The following is a 26336-nucleotide window of genomic DNA, read 5'->3' as shown; positions in this document are numbered from 1 at the left end:
TGTTATTTTTTTCCCCAAATTGTATGGTTCTATTCATAGAATTAATTAATGAATTTACTTTTTTTTAAATGTCTATAACTATTCTAATCCAATTGGAAACTATTAAAAAATCATTCACACATATTAACTAAAGTCTTTCTTTCAAAAAGAAAAATAACTTTTGAGACTAAAATTTAAAACTTATTAATTTTGATGTGCTTAAACTCATGTTCTCCTACACTAGCAGTAATGCTAATACACTAGCAGTAATGCTAATGCCAACTAAGCTAAAACTCAATCGATAAAGTAATTATATTCAATCGTAATCCTAAATTATAGAATATGGATATAAAAATTCATTAAATTATACTAAATTTAAATTTCAAATTATAGTTTAACTGACATCACCGGTAGGTATAGGCAAATACATTCCGTTTTGATAGTAAATATAAACATTAAGGTAGTGTTTGGAAAGTTACCTAATAATTGGATTTGAGTGTAATTTATTGTAATTATATAAGGATGACATGTTTGGATAACTATTGTAACTGATGGGTTTCACAAAATTGACTGTAATCGGAACACCCCAATCACACTTCTCATTTATTAGGGGTGACACAAAAATCTAATTTTTAAAAAATTATTTTTGTGTAAGTTATGAAAATTAGATTATAGACATGAACACATATGAGTGTTTGGGATGATTATGGCAAAAAAAAATCTTAAATTATAAATCTTAAAAATATATTATAAAAATAATTTTTGCATTTTATAAAATCATAAAATATATATATTGTTAAATCTAAAAAAAATTCAAAAGTTAAAACATCAAAAAGTTTACTATAAACAATAATTTACATTTTATAGAAGGGTTATAATTTATTTATTTACAAAATTTATGGTCAAGAGGTATTTATATAACTTATTTATGTGTCCATACTATATATTATAAAAATAATTTACTTATTCATAAAAGAATGTTATAGTTTACTTTATCCTAACCTATTTATAAAGAATAACTTTCTAAAGTGTTGACAAAAAAATTATATTAGTTATAAGAAGTGTTATGAAAGTTATTGAACAATTTATAAAACCTTATTTATAAAGGTTATCTATAATAAATTTTATATTTTTTTAACTTAGCTTACGTATTATAAAAAGAGACATAACCTAGTATAATTTTTTCTCCAAATTAAGTTTGTATAAGTTTTTATAATTAAAACTACAAATTATTTGGATTGTGAACCCAAATATTATAAGGACGATGCTAATTATACAAATACAAAAAGTTTTCTTACACCATATTATGAGGTATGATACTATTTGAGGGAATGGTGCCAGACACCTGCATCATAGGCAACTTGCGAACTTTTTAATTTGAGACATTTACAGCACATTTGGTTCGCTATATTGGAATAGAGGCGTAATGGAATAGAGGTGTAATAACAAATCAATTGTTTGGTTGAATGTAATGGAATAGAGGCGTAATAGTATTCTTGTATTTGGTTGAATGGAATAGAGGTGTAATAGATTAATGGAAAAAACTAAAATGACTAGAATACCCTTAGCATAAATTTGTTTGGGTAAATGATTATTGTTATTGTTATTTAAATTTTAATAAGATTATTAATATCAATAATAAATAATTTAATCATATTTAAACATAATTATTATTAAATATATTATAATTAAAATATATAATTTAATAAAATTCTTAATAATCAATATTCTTATATGAATTTACTCAAATCATAATATATGATACTATAAAATATAAATTAACATAATTATTATTAAATATATTATAATTAAAATATATAATTTAATAAAATTCTTAATAATTAATATTCTTTTATGAATTTACTCAAATCATAATATATGATACTATACAAGATAATTTAACATAATTATTATTAAATATATTTTAATTAAAATATATAATTTAATAAAATTTTTAATAATTAATATTCTTATATGAATTTACTCAAATCATAATATATGATACTATAAAAGATAATTTGAAATAATTAATATTAAATATATTTTAATTAAAATATATGATTTAATAAAATTTAAAATAATTATAACTAATAAATTTTCTTATATGAATTTGTATAATTTAAAATAATTATTATTACATATAATTTAATAATAATATATAATTTCATAAAATTCTTGATAATAAATTTTCTTATATGAATTTATACAATTTAAAATAATTAATATTAAATATAATTTAATAATGATATATAATTTCATAAAATTCTTAATAATAAAATGTTCTTATATGAATTTACTAAAATCAAAATATAACTTGAGAATTATATTCTGCATAAGCATAATTAACTTATATTAAGAAAAGGTTAGATGAAAATGAAATTCTACATCATAATCCATATGTTATATAGTTTTACAACATCAAAAAGTTTGAACATTGATTTTTAATGGCCAGAAAGAAATCTTCTGACCCATTCCAATCGCGCAACAGAAGGTAAACTAAAAAAAACGATCATTTGAGTTGGATGATCTGAAATTTTACTCAAAGCTCGATACCGCTCATCGTCGGTTAAACCTTCAATTTCCCATAAGGTTGAATATAAATTTGAAGCTTTCTCATGCATGATCTGGAACTCTTCTGACTTCTGCTGAGCTACCACATCGGAGGCAATACTCCTACTGATTTGATCGCCAACGGCCTTGATGTTTTCGGCCAATAAAGTGGCAGCCTCATCAAATGAAGAATACATATTATCACGAGCATCAGATTTCTTCTTTCTCTTATTTGAAGATGAGGAACCCCCTTGGTTTCTATCTCGTTGCAGCTCCGCAGCAGAAACATCCATGTCATCCAAAGAGATGTCAGCTTCGCAGTCATAGAATGAGTTTCGTTCTTCATCCATACCTGTAGTAGGTATACCCTCAGCCTTTATTTCTTCAAGAACATCAGCAGCTGTTTGAGCATCTTTCCCAATTGCTCGATCTCTTGCGTATATGGTAGTAAGCTGGTCGTAGTAAGGGAAAGTACGATGTCTGAATTGAGAAGCTTCTTTGTGACTCTAAAAAAATGAGGAAATCATATTAGTTATAAGTTTGGTAAAAATAAGATAATAAAGACTTGAAATAATCTTACCTTTAAATAGGAGTCCCAAACCGCATCTTCAGCAACAACGAGCTGCCTATGCTCGTCCCAACCAAAACCGCTATTGTTTTGGCCATTAAACATGTCATAGACGATTGACCACTCCCTTTTTAGTAACCTAATCCTTGATTCAATATTAGGTCTCGCCTTCAACATTGCATTTGGTAAAACCTTTTGTAGCATTCTTTCCAACTCGTTTAAATAACCGGCTTTGAACCCGGTATCAGCATTAAATGTTCCAACATTGTGCAGGTCCACCATGCAGGAAACCAATGCTGCATCTTCTTCTAGAACCCATTTTCTTTTGCTTCCTCGAGAAGTTTAAGAAGAAGTATTTGATTCTGGAACGCCTGACATAATTATCTTAAGAACAAAAAGAAACAAATTATATTAATTACTATTTTAATATCATGAATCAAAAGGTGGACACTTTATAAAATTATAATTAAGTTCAATATCATGAATCAAAAGCTCCATACCATAAAAAATTTAAAATTATAACACATGCTGAATGAGAAGAAATTAAATTATAATTCAACAAGTTTAGTACAATACAAAAATCAATACAAAAGTTTCACAAACTAATTTCTAGATGCTTGCCATTCATCGAACATTTGGTTGGCTAGTTCTATCCTCCAAGTAGCCCAAGCATTCGATGGATGAATATTTGTGATATTCAGTTTATCGTCATCCACCACATTACTAGGTAATCCTTCTCCCACCTCCGCTTCAATGGGATCAATACTCATATGGGTTCGAATAAAATTATGGAGCAAACAACATGCAATAATAATTCTATTGTGCACCCTTACAGGATAGAATGATGGACTCCTAAGTATTCCCCATCTAAGTTTTAATAACCCAAAGCATCTTTCAATAACATTACGTGTTGAGCCATGTTTCATATTAAAAAACTCTTGCGGAGAACTTGGCTGATAACCCTGACGCCACTCGTTCAAATGATATCGTTGTCCTCTAAAAGGTGCAAGAAATCCCTCACAATTTGTGTATCCAGCATCAACTAGATAATAACAACCTATAAAATAATTTTTTTTAAATGATTAATTCAACACAAAAAGTTTGATCTTAATGAACAATATCAAAGTCCTCTAACTATCCACTTTACCATGAGGAACTTTTAGTCCATGTCTTCTACTAGTGGCATCTCGAAGAACCCGTCCATCGGCAACTGAACCTTCCCAACCAGGAAGAACATAAACAAATTGCATCTCAGGTGTACAAACACCTAGCATATTTGTTGCTATGTCACCTTTTCGCGTTCGATATCTAGGTTTATCAACTGTTGGAACCCTAATCTTAATGTGGGTTCCATCAAGAGCACCTAAGCAATTCTATATCACGTGATATAAAACCTTGAGTTAGAATACTAATTTAAATCTAAATCAACTAAATGTTGTACAAGCTATATATAAAACTCAGTCCAATACCTTAAACCATTTCCACCTTGTGTCAGAATAATCGGCTTTAATTGGCTCCGGCTTTTTAAATAACACATCTTGTAAGCGTATGACAGCATTTAAAACACTATGAAATGTTCTGCTAACAGTTTCCCCGGACCTTCTAAAGTGATGCTTGATAACTCGATTTTTCAGGTGATGGGAGATGATATGTAAAAACATTGCTACTTGCTCATCAACAAGCATGTTTCTTGACGACTTCAATCCCCCTATCGATTCTAACATCTCACATAGTTTAAAAAAGGCAGTTCTATTCATCCTAACTTGTTCAATACAAGTCTCGTCACTAGCATATACAAGCCTTTTCACATAATCTCGTTTTGCATAAAAATCTAAGGTATAAGACCTAATCCTTGATCTATAAGTCTGTAGGCTAAGGCTAGTACCCATTCTAAATAAGAACCAAATCGCAATTCTACAGATTTTCAACCATTTTGTCAATGCAATACCAATTCTTTTACGCCTCACACTTTGTGCAATTAAATGCAGATGAGTCATTACTGCAACATATTAAAATTGGAACACACTATCAAAGAATTGAAGTTGCAATTACACATTATCAAATAAAAATAAACAATACAAATTTAGAACACACGAAGCAAAAAAGTATCTATTAAATGATATCGTTGCAACTTTAATTTCATTTCTTTATCAATCACCCAAACAATAAAGAAATTATAAAGCATGTATAATTGACCTAAAATTAATTGTTGGTATATGTATAATTGACCTAAAATTAATTGTTGGTATTTGTTAGATTATAACTAAACTCATTATAATTTAAAATTATAAAGCATGTTCAAAGTTTGAACTTTGATTAGTTTATTTATTGATGATTAGTTTAATTAAGGTGACCTAATTTTAAAACAAATAAAATAAAAAATGAGGATTTGGTTTAATAATGAAATTGAAGTTTATTAAATTTCATTTCGTATAAATATATTGATTAGTTTATTAAAGCATGTTCAAAGTTTTAACATTGATTAGTTTACTAAAGCATGTTCAAAGTTTGAACATTGATTAGTTTATTTATTTATGATTAGTTTAATTAAGGTTTTCTAATTTTAAAACAAATAAAATAAAGAATGAGGATTTGGTTTAATAATAAAATAAATAATGAGGATTTGGTATAAATTCACCATTTGATTCACTGGCAATGCACAAGGTTAAAATTTTGTTTGAATTTTAAAAATATATATAGAAGGATAAAATTCATAGAGTATTTTTATTATTCTATTTTAGATAATCAGAGTTAGAATTCGTAGTGTATTGATAACCTTGTATTATCATTTTGTTAATGAATTATCTTTGATTTTTAATTTCCAAGATGTTGAATTAATTAGGTTTCAAAAAGTCAATTCCATTCTTCATGAAATTAAAGGAAGAAGAAAAAATGATGGAAAACAATTGGAATGCATGATTTGCGGATTCAAAACAATTCGTAGTGTATTGGAATGCTGACTTTTTCCTTTGTATTATGGTTTATGTTCAAAACACATGCTCTTGAAATCATACTCTTATCCCAATCTATATGCTTGATACCTCAACACAACTATAACCAATTGGGTTAATTATTTTTTCTAATTCAAGTCAATTTCGGGTTGATTTTTTTAGACTGATTTATTGCAAATTTAAATCATACCATGTCCGAATAATTTGTATATGAGATCTTTTCGGGTTCATGAAAAACTTAAAAGGTTCCAAATCCACTATAAGATCTTTCAAAAACTATGTTTAAGCTCCAAGTTGGTGGAATCATAGAATACACCTCAGATTTTGCAGCAACAAATGAAATGAGCTGAAAGATAATATTAGCAGTGTTCATTGCCCACGGTAGAATAATTTCAGCTATGGTCCCATTGCATAAGATTCAGGTCATTTGGTTGCAAGTAAATATATGCAGGATAAAGATATATTTCATAACATTTCATCACAAATCAATGCAAGAATATCAACAAATAAAAATATCAATATCATTTCTTAAGCCTAATCTGATAATCGGGTTGTCTGTGGAATGCACAAGGTAAAAACGAAATGAACACCAAAATTTGCCCTATTACAGTACAATTCAATATACAAATCCATCCATATTCAGGCAAATAAGGGTATCAAAAACGACAGTATCATCTGTTAAGCCTAATCCGACTATTGTTTTCAAAGGATTGTCGGTCCTATGCTGATGAATAAAAACATACATGCATAATTTTCCCTTAATTACAGTACAATTCAATAGCCCCATCCATCCATATTAAAGCAAGCAACACTATCAACAAACAACAGTTATCATTTCTTAAACCTAACCAACAACACAAAACACATAATTTCCACTTAATTACACTACAACTGGATATATAAATCCATCTATATAAGCCAAGGCACCTTATCAACAAACAACAGTTATCAATTCTTAAGCCTAATTCGAAAATTGTTTCTCTGGAATGGAATGCTGTCCTATGCAGAAGAGTATACATGAAATGCATAATTAGCCCTTAACTAGAGTAGGATTCAATATACAAATCCCATCCATATTAAGAAACAGCAATAGAAACATGCAATCGGGGAAAACTAAACATTTCAATCGGACATGCAATACAAACAAAATACCTATGGAAAACTAACCTGTAATGAGCAAATCGGGGCAGAGTGCGATGAAGAAGAACCTGTAATGAGAAAAGGGGAAACCGATTAAGTGAACAGTGCAATAATCGATGAAGAAGTCAATGCACTAACAAGGCAGTGATTCGAATCTGCTTACATGCAGAAAAAACAAAAGACACTAACAAGGCAGCCAATAAAACTCATTACAGAGAGAAAAAGAGAGTTAGAAACATTAAAGCAGTTTGAGAGCAAAAGAGAGTTAGAAACCTTTACCTTTCAGTTGCAGTAACTTGGAAACCCACCAACTGAGAGCAATCAAAAGAGTGACAGAGAGAAAAGAAAAGAAAAGGTTGACTGGTTGAGAAGACCAAGCGTAATGTTGTAAAGAAAAAGAAAAGAAACAGAAGACGTAAATCGGCAGAAACTGGAGAAACAGAGGGAGCAAATTGGCAGAAAAGAAAAGAAAAGAAACAGAGGGAGCAAATCGGCAGAAACTGAGCAAATCGATAGAAGCTAGAAGGAAGGAAGAGAAGACGCAAAGAGGAGACGATCGGGAAGGTAAACGAAACAGCACCTAAACTGAGCAAAATGGGGGATTAGAAATCGGTGGATTTCACCGATTAAGTCAGTAATGTATTAGACCCGTAATAGCAATACCATGAACCAAACAACGGATTAAAGGGGGATTAAGTGGGGCCCACCGATTAGGGGGTGTATTGGCAACCAAACATGCTATTAAGGTTTTAAGATGGTTGAGAGGACATTTGTTCTTCTAATTTTTTCCCCATATTAACATCACCTTAGTATAACATAAAAATACAATGTTGGATTGTACTAACATGGTTCATATTTCATAACTTTAACCATTGGTAGAATTGAGGTTATTCATACTTCAAAGAGTATTTGGAAGGAGATCTTAATAATCCTAATGATGCAAATTCAAATTCAGATGATGATGAACTCAGTCAAGAACCAACAAATAATGATAATGGGCATATGTTAAATATTAAAGAGGGCATAACGCAACAAATATACACAAGAACAGTTAGATAAATGTGCATATAATGTTTACTTTTCTTATTAGTTTTATTAGTAATCGTATTATCAACTATTTTTTTATACTAACATAATAAATATGATGATTTAATTTTACTTTTGTTACTTGTTTAAAAATAAATTTTATCATACTAATAATTTTTTTATAGTAATTAATATTTTTAAAAATATAAATTATGTAACTATGTAATTATAATTTGTACTACCAAACATGATGTAGAGAATTACAATGTAATTACATCTTGTCAGTCAAACATGTCTAAGAACTTACAATTCTTTATAATTATAAGAGAATGTAATTACACTTTCATTCAATTATTCTGTACTATCCGAACAAACCCTAAATTATACTTTTTGATGCAAATTTCCGTTTATATTTGTTACACTGACATGTTCCGTATTAGTCAATACAAAATAAATAAATTTAAGTAAAGTTAAAAAATATATTATTTTAATTAAATTTAGGCTGATTCAATTCCATCAACTTAAATTGTTAATTAAATTTAATTATAATATATGTTATTAGAAAAACTAATAATTTATTGCGTTTTAATAAGTAAAAGGAATTATTGAAATGGTGTTGTTGAATAAAAGTATCATAGAGGTCTTTACATTAAGGCTACGTTTGGTTCGCTGTAATGGAATAGAGGCGTATGGAATAGAGGTGTAATAGGTAATTCTTTTGTTTGGTTGAATGTAATAGAATAGAGGCATAATGGTATTCTTTTGTTTGGTTGAATGGAATAGAGGTGTAATAGCATAAGGAAAAAAGCTAAAATGACTAGAATACCCTTAGCAAAAATTTTTTTAAGGTAGATGATTATTGTTATTGTTATTAAATTTTAATAAGATTATTAATATAAATAATAAATAATTTAATCATATTTTAACATAATTGTTATTAAATATAATTTAATAAAAATATATAATTTAATAAAATTGTTAATAAATATTCTTATATGAATTTACTAATAAAATCATAATATATAATACTATAAAATATAATTTAAAATAATTATTATTAAATATAATTTAATAATAATATATAATTTAATAAAATTCTTATCCTTATATGAATTTACTAAAATCATAATATATAATACTATAAAATATAATTTAAATAATTATTATTAAATATAATTTATAATCTACTTTATTATTATTAAACTGCAATACATATTTAATGTGCTAAAATATCATTTGTGGAACAAATAATTTAATTATTCTACAATAAAAAAATATTAGCAGTAATAAATAACTTTAGAATTATATTTTGCATAAACATAATAACAATGAATATTAACAAAAGGTTAAATGAGATTCATGAAATTCTATGTCACAATCCATATGTTATACAGTTTTGCTACATCAAAAAGTTAGAACATTGTAATGACATACCATCCCAAATATTACAAACAGAAAAAGTTACGAAAATGTCATCAACAAAACCATAATTTTTAATGGTCAACAATAAATCTTCTGACCCATTCCAACCGTACATTAGAAGGTAAACTAAAGAAAACGAGCATTTGAGTTGGATGATCTGGAATTTTACTCAATGCTCGAAACCGCTCATCCACAGTTAAACCTTCTATTTCACATAAGGTTGGATATAAATTTGTAGCTTTTTCTTGGATGCTCTAGTATTCTTCTGACCTTTGGTGAACTACCACATCCGAGGCAATACTCCTACTGATTTGTTCGCCAATGGCCCACATGTTTTCAACCAATAAAGTGGCAACATCATTAACTGAAGAAGAAAAATGACCAGTTGCATCAGAATTCTTTTTTTTCCTCTTTGAAGATGAGGAACCCCCTTGGTTTCTGTCTGGTTGCTGCTCCATAGCAGAAACATCCATGTCATCCAAAGAGACATTAGCATCGCAGTCATAGTATTCGTTTCTTTCTTCATTAATATCTGCAGTAGGTACATCCTAAGCATTTATTTCTTCAAGAACGTCAGTGGCTGTTTGAGCGTCTTTCTCAGTCGCTCGATCTTTTGCGTATATGGCAGTAAGTTGGTCGTAGTAAGGGAAACTACGATGTCTGAACTGACCGGCTTCTTTATGACTTTACAAAAATGAGGAAATCATATTAGTTATAAGTTTGGTAAAAATAAGATAATAAAGACTTGAACTCATTCTTACCTTTAAATAAGAGTCCCAAACCGCATCTTCAGCAACAACGACCTGCCTATGGTCGTCCCAACCAAAACCGCTATTGTTTTGGCCATTAAGCATGTCATACACGATTGACCAATCCCTTTTTAGTAACCTAATCCTTGACTCGATATTAGGTTTAGCCTTCAACATTGCATTGGGTAAAGTCTTTTCTAACATTTTTTCCAACTCGTTTAAGTAACCGGCTTTGAACCCCGTATCAGCATTAAATGTTCCAACATTGTGCAAGTCCACCATGCAGGAAACCAATGCTGCATCTTCTTCTGGAATCCATTTTCTTTTGGTTCCTCGAGATGATTGGGAAGGAACATTTGATTCTGAAACACCTGACATAATTATCTTAAGAAAAAAAAACAAATTAAAATTAAGTTTAATATCATGAATCAAAAGGTGAACACTTTATAAAATTAAAATTGAGTTCAATACCATGAATCAAAAACTCAACACTGTATAAAATTATAACACATGATGAATGAAAAGAAATCAAATCATAATTCAACAAGTTTAGTACAATACAAAAAAACACAAAAACACCACCAAAGTTTCACAAACTAGATACATAAAATAACATAAACAAATTAACTCAAACTAATTTTCTCCCTAAACCTAACTAATTTCTAGATACTTGCCATTCATCGAACATTTGGTTGGCTAGTTCCATCCTCCAAGTAGCCCAAGCATCCGATGGATGAATATTGACGATATTCGGTTCATCGTCATCTAACACAAAAACATACTTCATAGTTGATATCCAAGCAACTAATCTAAAATGAATGTATTTCCTCTTTTGAGATTTTTTATTCTATTTTTACGTTCAATCTTTCTACTTTTACGCTCTACTAAATACATTCGTAATTTATAAGCAGGTTCTTAACTGTTGGAAATTAACTAAATACAATATTAATTACAGAATGTATACAAGGTTTATCATATTGTACAAATTTTCTATAATATTATAATTACCCTTTATTTAGATTGTTTATCGTATTGTTTATCATATTGTACAAATTTTCTGTAATAATACAATTACCCTTTATTTAGATTGTTTATAATATTGTTTATAATATTGTTAAAACATTGCAACTAATAATATAATTACCCTTTATTTAGATTGTTTATCATATTGTTTATCATATTGTTAAAATTTTCTATAATAATATAATTACCCTTTATTTAGATTGTTTATCATATTGTTAAAATTTTCTCAACTAATAAATTTTTAAGTAATATAAAAATTAAATTATTTATAATATCAATTAAGATAATATTATAAACAAAATGCACTAGATAAAATAGCTTATTCAAATAATAATAATAGAGCGAGTATTTAAATAACAATAATAAGTTATCTTTAAAATTATATTGTATAAAAATATTTTGAAATAATTTTAAAAAGATATCATGGTCTCCAAATGAAAACTAGACAAAATAGTTTAACTTTGAAAGTCCGTTCCGATGAGCCGAAACCAAAGCTCTTATTCTTCGTTGAGTAATAGTTCGAGTAAGTCTTGAATGAGCCCCTCGAAAGCTTGATGCAAATAAACTAATTTTTTTTCGACGTCTACGAGCTATATATCCCCGTTTAATTCTGGTCATTGAATAAAAGAAATTTTGATGAATAACTAATTCTTTCTTTCAGTTATTCTTTTCTAGTATATTAATAACAAAACGGATTCTTCCAATGTATAAAATAAAAATTCCAATGGCTTTTGCTACTCTAACCGTCCCGACCACGATTTTTCCTTTTTTCTAGGCATTTCATTTCGCCTTGAAATAAGAAATTGTGTTGATACTAGGTATCAAAAAAAGCATATTAACTAAAATAAAGGAGTAAATAGAAATGGATAAATAAATAGTGGGTTCCATCGTTTCTATGGTTACTTCTTAAACGGTGAGGTCCTTTCTATACATCGGAGCTCATTCCTTCATTTAATTGGTAACTTGTGCAGTTCACACAATTGAATTTTGTCTTAAATCTTCATATATTTCCCCAAAGCAGTCTCCCTTATCATTTGAAGAATCCCATTCAAGATATTGAATATGGCATGTGAAAGAACCAACTTATTTGATTAAAACCACCAACATATACACTTCACACAGTACTTTGCACAAACACGAGTAGATGTAAAAGCAAAAACAATCACTATAAACAGCATTAAAAAGGCATTGTCAGCCGCTGCAAAAGAGAAATCAATCAGAGCTAACAAAAGAGAAATCAGCCACTGCAAACTCAGTAAAACCACAAAACAGAAGAAAAAGAAAAGTAGCTCAAAATCCAAATTTCAATAACAAAGAAACATTTCAATAATCTCTTGCCGAAACAGTTGCGGAAGATACAAAACCAACATTGTCAGAAGTCAAGATCTACGACCCAAATATAGAAAAAACGCAAACAAGACACATAAAGAACAGAGGGAATCGATTTAACAGATAATTATGGATTTAATAGTACCTGTCGCTTCTTAGAGGAACCAAACTTGCAACAACATCAGCTGAAAGAGCATATATTGGACTGTAGCCGTGAAGAAAGTACTCCTTGCCTAATACAAATTATAATGGCTCATACCTGCACGTATTTAGTCAAATAATGCAATAAGATAAAACTTGTACAACATAGTTCACAAAAGAAAACTTTTTTGCTACAGAGAGCTTCATTTCCTATAGACAGAGAAAATAAATCCATCAACATTTTTGCTTAGTCAAAGTGCCTACACAGATTTATCAAACACAATACATGTCTGTGTAATCTAATTTATCTCATGACAAACACAAAAACAACTTTCTAATATCAAGTCACAGATTTAATTTCTCAATTTATGGGACTGAAACCTTGCAGTTCCATGCAGCAAAGGAAAAGCACAAGAATAAACTAGAATTAAAGCTGGATGACAGAACATGATGATCTGATGTTTCATATTGACAACATCAAAACAGAACACATTCAAATTTAAATAAGAAAATTTGACCTAAGAAATCACATTAGACTGCAAGCCATGTCAAACAACATACAGATATTTGACCTAAGAAATCACATTAGACTGCAGATCAAAATCATCTAAATAAGACAAACTTCACCCTCATCTAAATAAGACAAACTTTAGCAAAACAATAGACTGTAGATCAGATTCAAAACAATCTTCCATCTAAATTCAAAACAGTCATAGGCTTTCATAATGAAAAGTTGGATTCAAACCAGAATTGCATAAATAAAATGAAGTTTTATTTTATGAATATGTTAACAGCGTGTTTGGTTCGCTGATTCGGATTCATGATTCAATTCAAACCAGAAGTGCAATCTTTCATCATTAGAGAGTAGATTCATGATTCAATTCAACTATTTAGTTTTCAGGAAAAAAAATGTCGTATCATTATTAAACGTGACTGCATGTTTCAATTTGATGAATCAAACTTTCTAAAACCTCATGTTACAGGTGAATGCATGATTCAATTTCTACAAATGTTGAATCTTTCATCAGCAACATTAAAAACATAAAAGGGATTAGGGAAGACAATGTTTACCTTGATTGAATTGGAAAGGTTTTTTTTGGGGTTTATTTGCATTTGAAGAACACAAATCTGCAGCGTGTTGACAGAACAAGCAAATCAGTTCTAAAAATAAACAACATTCGGCCGGTGGGAATAACCAGTGGGAATAAACAAATAAAATGATAAAAAAGAAAATCATGAGGAAGAAAATAAAAATCCGAGATGAAAAAAAGAGAAGAATAACTTGCCAAAACAGTTGGGTCGGAGATCTGAGACGGTGGAGTGAAACGGGAGCGGCGATTTCGGGAGGGAGAGAGAGGGAGAGGGTGGAGGTGATTTTGCAGAAACAGCTTCTGTTGATGTTGAGAGGTCGATTTCGGCGATTTCGGGAGGGAGGGAGAGGGAGAGGCTGGAGGTCAATTTCGATGAGGGTAAAACAGAAGGTTTTCGGGAATGCGTCCGTAATAGGTTAATCGTGGTTTTTGGAAGGGAATGCAAATCGGCCAGGAAGCAGAGAATATCGCGTATACGTCCGTAACCGCATAAGCCCGTAATAGGGCATTACAGCGAACCAAATGCAAGAATGGGTGGGGCGCGCGTAATAGAGGCGTAATCGCATACCCAACACGCTGTAAGAATCATATTACATTTTGTCTTTTTTTATTTAAAAAATAAATAAAATGATTATTGTATGTTAGATTAAAGAGTAAATTGGTCCTATAAAAAAATTTTTCTGTTTCTACGGTTAAAAATTGGTTCTTGTAGGTTAGCATGAAGTACACGTGACACGTCACATGTTATTATCTGACTATTTCATCAACTACGTATAAATTATTGAAAATTTAACTAAAAGGACCAATTTACTCTAACATATAAGAACTAACTTGTCTATTTTTTAAGAAAGAAGAAAATGCAATCTAATTTTTAGTATAAAGACCTCTACTATTATTTAATGTAAGAATTATATTTGTTTATATTTAAAATTTATGTAACCTTAATATTTATAAAATAAAAATGCAAATTATACCTATATTGGTACCAACCTTACCTAAGCGGGATACAGTATCATAATCAGCGAATTAATTAATTTCCCTTCTTATTCTCTCATTTTCTGTTTTTCTAGAAACTATTTGTTTCTTCTTCTTCTTCTTCTTCTTCTTCTCCTCCTTCTTCAGTATCTTAAGCTACTTTTCTCAGTGTACCATTCTGTCTGTTTCTTCTTTTTTACACTTTCTGAGTGTCTCTTAAGAGCAGAAAAGGGAGAAGGCTTGTGGGTTTTCTGTTGAAATGGAAAGAAAGCAGGAGAGTCGGTCGCGGGCTAAAAGTCCCGCCAGGACTGCATCGCCAATGTCCAACTTACTGCGCCGTCGGAGGAAGAATTACAGCCACCATCCCGAGCCCTTTTTCTTTAGGTCTGGGGGCCTCAGGCCGGCCGAAGCTTTGTCGCCGTTGAAAGAAGGTCCTGATCCTGATGGAACGGACGCTGAAAATTCCAGGATGGAAGGTAGGTGGGCTCAGTGGATGAAAGGTCAGCTGGCACGAGGAGGCCCTTCCGTTTCGACCTCAACCTGTAAACGCTCCGATCTGAGGTTGTTGCTTGGAGTCTTGGGTGCACCGCTCGCGCCAGTGCACGTTAGCGCTTTGGACTCTTTCTCTCACCTCACCATTAAAGACACCCCAATTGTGAGCCCCCAACCACACCCTTTCTTCTCTCTTTCTTTCTTCCCTGATGCTGCATTTATTTATTTTTGTTCAGAGAATTAAGTCTTGTGCTGAGATTTTTGATGTTGGGTTTGGCTTTTCCTTTCACTTGATGACTATGGGATTTTGCTGGACTATAGTAGGGTTGCTTAATAGAGAGATAAAAGTTGTTTTTCTCAATCTGGATCTGCTTGTTTTGGGAGAAATAAAGCTAAATGGAAGAAGAATTTGATTAGCACTACTGGTTTGGGGGCTCATGGAAGGAACAATCTCTGACTCTAATGTGTTGTAAATATTTTCAGGAATCATCATCTGCTCAATACATATTACAGCAGTATACTGCTGCTTCAGGTGGGCAAAAGCTTCAAAACTCCATCCACAATGCTTATGCTATGGGTAGGGTGAGAATGATAGCTTCCGAGTTCCAGACGGCTAACAAGGTCACCAAGAATCGGAATTCTACCAAAGTTGCCGAATCTGGTGGGTTTGTGTTGTGGCAAATGAATCCCGACATGTGGTACGTGGAGCTCGCACTTGGTGCTAGCAAGGTTCATGCTGGCTGCAACGGGAAGCTTGTGTGGAGGCATACTCCTTGGCTTGGTGCACATGCTACTAGAGGCCCTGTTCGCCCCCTTCGCCGTGCACTCCAGGTTAACCTCCATCTCTTCGCTTCTTTGCAGTTCGTTCCTTGTAAATTTATTTCTGGCTATGGTACCAAAACTGGTATTCTTGTGCAGGGTCTTGATCCGAGAACAACAGCAAGCATGTTTACAAATGCGAGATGTAGTGGTGAGAAGCAGATCAATGGGGAGGATTGTTTTATACTCAAGCTTTGTGCCGATCCCGCAACATTGAAGGCCAGGAGCGAAGGACCTGCTGAGATCGTTAGACATGTTTTATTCGGCTACTTCAGCCAGAAAACAGGCCTTCTTGTGCACTTGGAAGACTCGCATTTAACCCGAATTCAAAACAACGGGGGAGATGCTGTGTACTGGGAGACTACAATTGATTCATCTCTCGAGGATTACAGACTTGTTGAGGGAATAATGATTGCTCACTCAGGACGCTCCGTGGTGACCCTTTTCCGGTTTGGAGATACTGCAATCAGCCACACTCGGACCAGGATGGAAGAAGCGTGGGCAATCGAAGAAGTGGCATTCAATGTTCCAGGTCTGTCAGCTGAGTGCTTCATACCTCCTGATGAAATAAGATTGGCTTCAATGGATGAAGCCTGTGAATTCTCTCAGGGTCCAACCCTAAAAACTAGTTTGGCTACTGCTCCATACCGACCCAAAGTTGGTAAACTAGATAAAAGTTCATGACACAATTTTATCTGGGGGGATGAACTTTTTTAAAAGAGGGCTTTTTTGGCAAATTTCCATACAACTTTGACTACATGTAACACTTTTACTTGACTAACTAACTACAAGCTAAAGTCGAAATTGTACTTCTGTAAGAATTTTTTGTTATTGGATAATGTCGCTTTCAATTTGTAAATACACATTGATTTTCATATTTCCTAGGATGAAAATATCTTTAATTTTCTAATCCTATTTCACCTAGAAATTACAGTTATCTCTCTTTCTCCTGAGATTCTATAAAATTAAGCTGAAGATCAAGCCATGGACGTCTCAAATTCCACACTCCGTAATCAGATTGCTTGTGCAAGACATTGAAACATCATAACATAGTATAAAGGTGTATCATAATCACTCAGCTGCTGCCTCGGAACGGGTTTTTTCATACAGGCGATAGATAAGTGTAGACTTAGACATTTGGGGTTCTCTTTCCAGAACTGCAATCACATCCTTAACAGAAATACTACGAGCCACTCTAGTATGGGTTGAGACACCTTGGTTGCGCCCAGATTTCCTACTTGACCCTATTGAAAGAAACAAAGCAAATAGAGAGGACACAACAGAAACCATCCTCCCCTGGTTGCAAGGAGAGGAGTCCTGATCACATAACCTGCTAACTACCAATCGATATGATCAAACATAATGGGAATTGTTTCCAAATTGCTCGGTTGTACACAAGCATCCATGACAGTGCCATCTAATGCAATGGCATGCATGATAAACCTTACAACCATATTAACCATGAATCAAGAGATCTAGCCATGAACCAAGCTTACCAGATGCAGGAGGACTGAGTGATCCCCTGTTCTCCGATTCTTGATAGTCCGTTGTATTTTTTCCAGATGCAGATAGAGGCCTGCAGTTCACATCTTTACCTGCTTGACAACCAGATAGCGAATCCGTTCCACCATCGCGTTTCTGGCGAGCTTGTTCGGCCATAAGTTGCCATTTTGACAGCATGTCATCCCCTCCAACAGCAGCCCGTGCAGCAACATTTGCAGCAGTGGCCCTCATCTTGTCATCCTCCTCCTTGTTTGTCTGGACGTTACTACCCTCATTATTTGGATGGCTGAGGAACATATAATGCTCGGGAAATTACTCATTGATAATACCTTTACTACTTTTACTCGACCGTCATCTTTCTCCTTGTCATCATCAGCTGTAGTCTCAGCCTCAGGCTGCATCCACATAAATATATTTGACAAATACAATGTTAAGCATAAATGATATAGCATGCCCCAATCTTACGTCTGCTGGTGCATTCTTTCTTATTATTAGTCTCTCCGTACTTCTTTTTAACACATTACAGATAATCAAAGAGAAACAGCACCCACATCATTAAGTTTCCGCAGCTTCTCTGCCTCAGCTTGTTTTTTCTCCCATTCTTCCCTAGCATTCCGATTCATAATCATAATATGCTGTTGAACATCTGAGATGACGTGTGTCTGGTGCCTAGGCTTCTCAACATCAACCCGCTACAAGAGACTCATTCCAAATTAGAAAGATATAAAAGAAAATTCATGTTAATTGAGAGGAATGAAGGCTGACCTGTTTTGATAGTCTGATTAAATTGCATAGGAGCCCATGCATTCTTTCCTCGACACACTAGAGATTCAGATACAAGAGGACTTATATAAATGCATTATAAAGAAAAAGGGGTAAGAAGCTAGCTTCTCACCAGGGACACGCATCGTTCAACATCATTGCTTATATTCTTCAAACCACTTTTAGCCACTGCATGGAGACACGGAAAAACAGACATGAAATAGTGAAATACTGAGAAAGATACGGCTCATAATGAAAAATCGAGGGTAAATTTATGAAGTTGAAAAAAAGAAGAAAAAGACTAGGGAGAATATTAACTAATTTCAGCCAGTTTCTTCTGCAAAGGGATTTTCTGCAAAATAACTCTTTCTTCTTCCTCTTGAACAATCCTTCTCGATGCTTCTGAAATTCGACTCTCATCCTTGGGGCCGGAAAACAGTTGCTCCTCCTCTTCCTATTTGATAGCAGAATGTCAAAAGGATGTGACTTATACTTTAGGGCTTATGTTTCCTTACATAACTACTTAATAATTAAACTTAGGAAGAGATACCAAAAAGTATCGTACCCTGAGATTCACTCCACTGACAGCAGTTACATCATTCAGTTGTTCAATGCTCTGATCTGAAAAGCCTCCAGATACCTTTTGCTTCTTACTGTAGGAAATCCCATTAAATACGAGTAAAAAATCATGCATAAAAGGAATCAACTGATTGTTAATCGACCTTGATAATCATTCCAGGTTATAATGCAACATATTAACCTTGACAGTGGTGGTGAAGAACCAAGAGCTTCAAGCGGCTTTTTCTGGCTAGCACAGGGCTTTTTTTGAGGTGCTTTTCCATTGACCCCAGCCGTGGCAGGCACAGATGGATTCTGAGAACCCAGCAGATAAATATAGAAAGAAAGTGGAAATTTGATAAAAGAAAGCAAGGAGACATAAACATGCACTTCACTAGGAAAACATTAAATTATATAAATTTCATTTTGATGAATAAAATTTCAAATATGTGAACAGGAGAAATAAATTCAAGAATAATATCGTATAATATAGAACTGCATGTCACAAACAGCCCGTGATGCAGGACAGATTTTGGGAAGTTTGAATACTGTAGAGTTCGAACAAGTACCAGGCACACAACTCAAATATAGGATATGCCTAGCAACTCAAGCACGTACAACTGCATCACTAAAGAAAGTGTCATTCCAAGATGGAAAATATTTAATGCATAAATTTTCATGCAGACTTTTAAACTAAGTGGTTGCTCTAATAGGCATCAACAAAAGCATCCACAATCATATATCAAGATATCACAAGAAGAAAACATAGACTAAGATGAGATTACCGGGAGATTAGAATCCATTTGTGTTGTGATGGAAGGAGAAAGCAAGTTAGGAGGTGCCATACTAGTAGGTGTTGAGAAGCCAACTCTAGAAGACTGCTTCTCTAAAAATTCATCCTTGGGAGTGGCGCTAACCGCATTTCCCTCTTCAACTATAGCAGTAGATGATCCATGGGTTGCAGACAAATAAAGTCCATGCTGCTGCTCTGCAACTTGATCAACAGATTCCTGTTTCACAAATGTCATAGATGACAAAGGGCCAGGATTCAGCTCCTTACTTGATGAGGCTTGCCAGGAAACAGAATTGCTTGAAAAGTGAGAAATAGTTCCACCCTGCAATCTATTTGGGTCATTAGTTGAGTTTTGCCTCTCAAACTTAGGCCCACCCATCATGTTCATTGTCTGGGTTGCTCCTCCTACAGGGTTTGATCCCATGCTTTGATGATGTGGAATTTGTATAATTTGTGACTCATGAGGTTGCGGCTTTAGACAAGAACCTGAATTACTAACATTTGATCCAGAGTATGTGTGATAATTACTACTCCCGTACATACCAAAAGAAGTTTGTGCGAAATTCAGATGTTGCTGCTGCATGTTAATTCCTTGTACTGGAATTGAAGCACGATCTCTTTCTTGATTCACAGTGGTTGAACTGGACGAAGGATTTCGACTTCCTAGCAATCCAAAGTGAGAATCCGGTTGACAATCCATCTCTTGAGACTTCTGAACCTTGTTTTCAATGGATAAATAACTTGAATTAGTCTGCATGAGGACCGCTGGAGGAGAGGGATGAGATGAATTGGCAGGAGAATTAGGGCCTTTTTGGTGCAGCTGAGCCAATGTATGTGGACCACCAAACTGTGTGGCACCACCAACTGATGGCATTCGTGGAGTATTAGGCCTTGCTGCAACCTGGGACTGTAGTGGGACTTGGTTGGAACTCATCTGAAAGTATGAGTATGAATTTTAGCTTGTTATCAAAATTAACATACAATCAAATAAAGCATTAGTTTTTTACTTTAATCACATAAAACATTTGTGCTCACCTGAACTTGTAACTTATTAACGGCCAACCTCAACATCTGGTCTCCTACAATATCTCTCATGTGCCTGACAAATCCATCTTTTGCAATTTCGTTTTTCTAACAGTTGAAGACAACAGAAAAATCAGAAGAGACGAGGCACAATCCATTCTGCCTATTACATCCATTACTCAAGAAACAGTATAATTATAGCAAACGGATTGAGGTTAGAGATTGACCTTTAGTTTACCGTAAAGGGTGTGAAGCTGCATCGCTCTGTCTTTATCGAGTTGGGGCAGTAAGGACGGCAACAGCACAGCAAATGGAACTTGTTTTCCTCGATTTACTTGATTATTTGGCTGCTCTGTGCCACCAGCCTGTTGATTACTCATCTTCTGTAATTTTGCATATTGTGATTCACTGTCTTGAATATTGGTTCTCTCCGGTTCACGTGGGATTGGCCTTCGTTCAGTAGTCTGAATCCCAGCCATTAGAGGAACCTGAGCAGAAACCTGTTCAGCTACTCCTTGTTGATGATCGTCCTGGGATTGCTTTTGTTGTGGTGGTAGACGATTAACTCCTTGCGGAACATCATTTGGCTGTTGTAGGCTCCCCATAACAAGAACTCCCTGTTGCTTTTGCTCCATTTCGGATGATCGCTGCTGTGCAATTTGAACAGGTTGTTGGTGTTGAAAGTTAGCGTTTCCGTCTTGCCCCACGGTTGGCCATTGTGCAAGTGACTGACTAGAAACTCGATTGCTTCCTTGAGACAAAACTGTTCTACTTTAAAAATCATCCGTGAATTTCCCAGTTGAAAAAAATTCATTACAATCGGAGCTAGCATAAAAGGAAAGACAACGACACCCTCAATTAGACGGCAGAATATTGGTTTTCTAACAATCTACGTGATTACTGAATTTAATTCTAATGTCACTATTTCTTAAACCAAATCCAGATTCTTTGCCCTCCAAATTGGAAACCAAGTTTCAGCAAAAAAAAAAAAGGAAAGAAAGAAAAAGAAAACCAAGCAATTTAAATTGTGATACCGGTATCTGAATCAGGTGGCTGAGAAGTGGATGCATCGCCTTCAATATCTCGATTCAAGGCGGCCTGGAACGCCTCAACGTCAGCTCCCGAATGCATGGACTCGTCCTATTATCAGTTTTATTTTTTAAATACAGAAAATATAACGAATAGTCTTAAACTTATTACGAATTCCATAAATAATACAAGCAAGAAATATCCAAAACAAAGGGAAAAAAAGATAGAGAGAAACCTCATCTTCTTCAAAGAACTTAACTATGGAAGGGTCCATTACTAATGAATTTTTTCCTGTAAACGGCAGGTGAGTAGGAATCCTTGAGCTTACAGGGCCAAACAATATATGTACAATAAGTGAAAATATTATTACATAAAAAAAGAAAAAGAAAAATGAGAAGAAAAGGATGGAACTTTAAAATGGAAAATTTCAAAAAGAGAGAGGGAGTAGTTGTTTTGCAGTGGATCGAGAAAACAGGAAATGTGCTTCATAGAGAGAAAGGAAGAAGCAAACTTCTGGATCAACTGTTGACCAAAGCCCATTAATAAATATGGGAAAGGACCAATTCGACCTTTGATTCAAATACCGGACGTAAGCAGTTTCCTCAGTTGAAGCTTAAGCAAATGCTAACTGGGCCTTCAGCCCTGCTCTCCATGTTCTTATATCTTTGATTTACAAATGCTTTATTCGTTATTCCCCTTAAATTATACGATTATAGTTTTTCTTTTTTCTAAAAATTTAAGGGTGTTAAAAGAAATTAGATGACACTTCATTAATCCAAATGCATCATATCATCGATGAGTTTATTTGGTTTAGGGCGACTTAAATTATTTAGTTCAGAGTTTATGATTACTCCTCCCAATAATATTATCTTGAATGTTTAAGTTTAGATCTCTTCTTAAAAAAATGATGTGTTTTACGGTTGCATCCAAAGCAAACACAATGCCCCCAATCCCGCTAATTCCACTCACAACGCCAACGACAAGCAATTCCGATATACTATAAAATCAAGCCTCTACTTGTTATCTTCTAATATAATCCTATAAAAATAAAGCAGAAAGGAAAAGAAAAAGAGTTTATTTCATTTGGATTAAATTTCTTACACATGTTAATAAAAGTGGACTTTTTGGGTTTTTTTTACCCAAGTGCAGTTAAGTTAATTCTGAGATGAATAATGCATAAAATCGAGTCAAACACAACAGTACATGTTACCTTTTTATATATTTCCTTTTATGTTTACTTTTAATAGGTTTCCGCCACCGACGTTTTCTCCAAGTCATGTCACTAAAATGCTAAGAAGTTGGAGATGAAGCTTTGTCAAATGTTAGTTAAAAGATTTTTAATCCACTTTGAATTTTCAATTACATACATAAAACCAATACCTAACTATTTAGTAATTAGTTACAAGTGGAACACTTAAGACTAAGAGTTTTTTTCTTTTTTTTTTTAATTCATGAGTTTTAAAGTTGGTAACAAATAAAAGTACCGAATCTAACAAATTAATTGAATAAAAAAATGAAATTAAGTTATTAGATTTTGTACTTTAATTTTTTTTAATTTTTGTATTTTTAAAATTTGAAAATTTTAATCCTAATAAAATGATAACTATTAAATTCATTAAGTGAAGTTTTATTATTTTCAAAATTTTATGCCAAATATATTTTTACATGTGTAATGTTAGGTCAGCTTGTTATTTTCACATATTATTAAAAAAAATTAATTAATAAATTTAACGACTATCGTTTTGCATTGAAATTAAAAAAATATAGCGACTAAGAATGATCTTATTAGAAAACAGGGATTACATTTATCACTCTAGAAATAATACAAGACTAACCTCTACTAAAATTCTAAGGTTCAAAAAGTATATAAACTATATTTGAATTTGACCAATAAAAAACTGGGGACTCGGTGAATCCAAATATGTATTGCAATCAATACGGAAGTGATGATGAAGACGAAGAAAGTATGAGATCAAAAGCCACCACTAACTCAATCACTTTCCCACACGAAAACGGCATGTATATGCGGAAAGAAATGAATCACAAATCAACTTATTAGCCGCTCCATCACGTACACCCCCACTTCATGCCTATCTTCCTAACCACAACCATTCGACCCAAAATGACTTTGTAAACTAAATATTATTAATTATACACCTCATCTCTATGGGCTGTTATTAGCCTTTAGCTACTTTTTTATTTTGTTGCCCACGTTTTGCAAACCGTATGAAAATAAATCGTAAGAGGAATTAAAGTAATTCATTTGAGTAATTAATTAAAATAAAAAACTTGCTGCCATTGAGACCGATGAATGGTCCATGTGCTATGTACAAAAATAAAAGAAAAAAAAATGGAATCTGGCCTAAAATTTAGTTGACTTCAATTTTGGGTGGCCTTTTGCATCAAGAGACATGGTTTCTTACTAGGGTGTGGGCTTTCAACTTCTTCATCACCGCCGGAAACAAATAAATTAGCCGGTGAGAATGCAGGAAGAGCTGGTATATTCAGATCAAAGTCCCGGTGGGTGGTATTGGTTGAGGTTGAACTCACTCCTTCAGATGTAATGCTACCGGTATTCGCAGCCCCACCTTCATAGTGGCGTCGCTTATGGCCTCCCAAGGCCTGGCCAGTAGGGAAGCTTTTGTGACAGATTGAACACTCGTGGGACCTACCGCTTGGGTTTGATCCAACGGCGGATGAGGTCGTTGGCGTTGAGTGGTCATCGTTGGCTCCTGAAAGTTTACGGTGGCTGGCTTTGTGGCCACCCAAAGCCTGGTAAGAATTAAAGGCCTTGTTGCAAACGCTGCACTTGTAGGTGCCAAGTTTTTGGTGAGTCAAGGTAGTGGAGGTGGTTCGAGGAGCACCGCCGCGTGCTAACATAACAAGGCAGAGAGCGAGGTATTCTTCCTCGGTGGGAACATGGTCATCGTCGAAGCGTGGTCGCTTGGAACGCTTACGCTTGGTGAAGGCATCGAGGCAGTGTAAATTGGTATCTTGGAAGTGAAAAGGAGCAGCAGCGTTTGTTGGGGAGTTAAGAGCTTCTAAAGCCATCTGATTGAAGCACTGAAAATAAGCCAAGGTTTTCAGAAAGCAAAAAAGAAATTGAGAGTTGAAGAGTGAGTGAGAGTGAAGGGGATTTTATAAGGGAAGGGAAGTTGCGTGGCTAGTGTGAATTGATGAGAAATGTGAAAGTAAAGCTTTTATTAGACAAGTAGTTGAGTTAGCTATATTCCGCACGAGGGTGGAAAACGAGTGAGTTTGGTCTACTTGGTGGCGTCGGTCAAAAAATGCCTTCCGAGTTTGAAGTGGTTTACGGTGGGCCCTTCTTCCTTTTAAGCGACTGAAACAAGAAGGAAGACGGCTACCAAGTCAAATATGATCCCTTTAAGAGTTGAAAACCAAACGCCGCCTCTTTTTTTTTTTTTTTGTCTCCAGGGTTAGCTTATTGCTTTTGAGACCTGTTTTTAAAAATGGTTGTGAAAAAATAATTTTGAAAATACATTTTAAAAGTTTAATTTAATATTTAAGTGATTAATTTTATTGTTAAAAAATATTTTTGAGAAATAAAATATCTATTTTAGATATAGTGTTATAAAATAACAAATATGTATTTAAATAATGTTCAAATAATTTACAATAAAAAAATAACTACATATCTAATATAAATATTATATAAAATACATTATAAAGGTTAAAATTATATTTTGTTCTTAAAAGCGCATTTGCCAAAAGTATAAGCTAGAAAAAATTGCTTTTGCTTTTGAGTTCAAAAGTACTTTTCAAAAACAATTTTGATTTAGAAAGTGTAACACTTTTGAGAAGCAATTTGAGAAGTAATACTAAACTAAGCTTAATAGTGTTTAAATTTTTTTTATCAAATTTATTAATAATCATTAATTTTAAGGTAAACTGCACCTAAGGTAATGAAATTGTTAGTATATTTACCTAATGTGTCTCAACATTTCTAAAAATTTAAAAAGAGAAACTGTAAAATGAGAGCTTCAAATTAGTTAACTAACTATTAAAAAAATTATAAATGTTTATTTAAATTTTATTTTTTAACCTTTAGAGATGCAAATTTATCTATTACTCTATTATAAAAAATCTCGTATAAGATATCTTTTTCAATTAAAAAAATAGCTAATTCATTTAATTTTTGTTGAGACATTGTTAATCTTAAGTTTAAGAAAATTTTCTGGGTTGGTGCAACAGAAACACAAGTAATTAACATTATACGCATTTAAAAAGGAATAAACTCTTGATGTATAATTATGTCAATTGAGTGTCATTTTCTAATTTGATAATTTCTTTCAAAATATTCAATTTTGGAATCAAATCTAATCCAACAATATCTGCATGAATTCCATGTTTTAAAGAATTTTCAAGATTAAGACAATATTTTTTCTATATTCA

The 26336-nt window shown here is 33.0% G+C and overlaps 3 protein-coding genes across 10 annotated transcripts; 1 reads left to right on the top strand and 2 right to left on the bottom strand.

Moving 5' to 3' along the window:
• Positions 1 to 12093: 12093 nt before the first annotated feature.
• On the bottom strand, positions 12094 to 22404 carry LOC107922134 (transcription initiation factor TFIID subunit 4b). Of its 8 annotated transcripts, XR_005909445.1 has the most exons (16): positions 22159 to 22404; positions 21929 to 22034; positions 21122 to 21657; positions 20907 to 21002; positions 19864 to 20805; positions 19281 to 19393; positions 19086 to 19173; positions 18839 to 18974; positions 18654 to 18709; positions 18524 to 18580; positions 18310 to 18450; positions 18088 to 18153; positions 17752 to 18013; positions 13950 to 14006; positions 12883 to 12996; positions 12094 to 12606 (listed from the first exon to the last, which is right to left on the bottom strand). XR_005909445.1 is itself a non-coding variant. In XM_016851990.2 (15 exons), exons 1-15 carry the CDS (start codon positions 22195 to 22197, stop codon positions 12971 to 12973), a joined length of 2721 nt encoding a protein of 906 aa, XP_016707479.1. In that variant the 5' UTR covers positions 22198 to 22404; the 3' UTR covers positions 12094 to 12970. The 8 variants fall into 8 exon arrangements, 7 of the variants coding, with proteins under 7 accessions (XP_016707479.1, XP_016707480.1, XP_016707477.1 ...); XM_016851990.2 differs by having other exon boundaries at positions 12094 to 12996; XM_016851991.2 differs by lacking the exons at positions 12094 to 12606; positions 12883 to 12996; positions 13950 to 14006 and adding an exon at positions 17290 to 17551.
• LOC107922136 (uncharacterized) lies at positions 14976 to 17132 on the top strand. The gene is made up of 3 exons (XM_016851996.2): positions 14976 to 15599; positions 15920 to 16267; positions 16355 to 17132. The coding sequence occupies exons 1-3, from the start codon at positions 15204 to 15206 to the stop codon at positions 16937 to 16939; spliced, it is 1329 nt and encodes a 442-aa protein (XP_016707485.1). The 5' UTR covers positions 14976 to 15203; the 3' UTR covers positions 16940 to 17132.
• Positions 22405 to 24172: 1768 nt separating the features above from the next.
• On the bottom strand, positions 24173 to 25093 carry LOC121213922 (zinc finger protein ZAT10). The gene has a single exon (XM_041087293.1). The coding sequence runs from the start codon at positions 24972 to 24974 to the stop codon at positions 24303 to 24305; it is 672 nt and encodes a 223-aa protein (XP_040943227.1). The 5' UTR covers positions 24975 to 25093; the 3' UTR covers positions 24173 to 24302.
• Positions 25094 to 26336: the final 1243 nt, after the last annotated feature.

This window comes from Gossypium hirsutum, chromosome D01 (genome assembly GCF_007990345.1).
Source record: "Gossypium hirsutum isolate 1008001.06 chromosome D01, Gossypium_hirsutum_v2.1, whole genome shotgun sequence".
Lineage (NCBI taxonomy): Eukaryota > Viridiplantae > Streptophyta > Magnoliopsida > Malvales > Malvaceae > Gossypium > Gossypium hirsutum.
Note: the sequence above shows the minus strand (reverse complement) of the source record. Positions and strands in the feature narration are given on the sequence as shown.

Bases quoted from the DNA above. Each gene is read 5' to 3' on its own strand.
- LOC107922134 (XM_016851988.2), bottom strand. From the start codon at position 22,197: ATGGACCCTTCCATAGTTAAGTTCTTTGAAGAAGATGAG. The intron at 18,014-18,087 runs GTATTATCAATG...AGTAACGTCCAG, and splicing joins GTCGAGTAAAAGTAGTAAAG to ACAAACAAGGAGGAGGATGA. The intron at 17,500-17,751 runs GTAAGCTTGGTT...TTCTTTCAATAG, and splicing joins ACTCAGTCCTCCTGCATCTG to GGTCAAGTAGGAAATCTGGG.
- LOC121213922 (XM_041087293.1), bottom strand. From the start codon at position 24,974: ATGGCTTTAGAAGCTCTTAACTCCCCAACAAACGCTGCTGCTCCTTTT.
- LOC107922136 (XM_016851996.2), top strand. From the start codon at position 15,204: ATGGAAAGAAAGCAGGAGAGTCGGTCGCGGGCTAAAAGTCCCGCCAGG. The intron at 15,600-15,919 runs GTGAGCCCCCAA...AAATATTTTCAG, and splicing joins CCATTAAAGACACCCCAATT to GAATCATCATCTGCTCAATA. The intron at 16,268-16,354 runs GTTAACCTCCAT...ATTCTTGTGCAG, and splicing joins CCCTTCGCCGTGCACTCCAG to GGTCTTGATCCGAGAACAAC.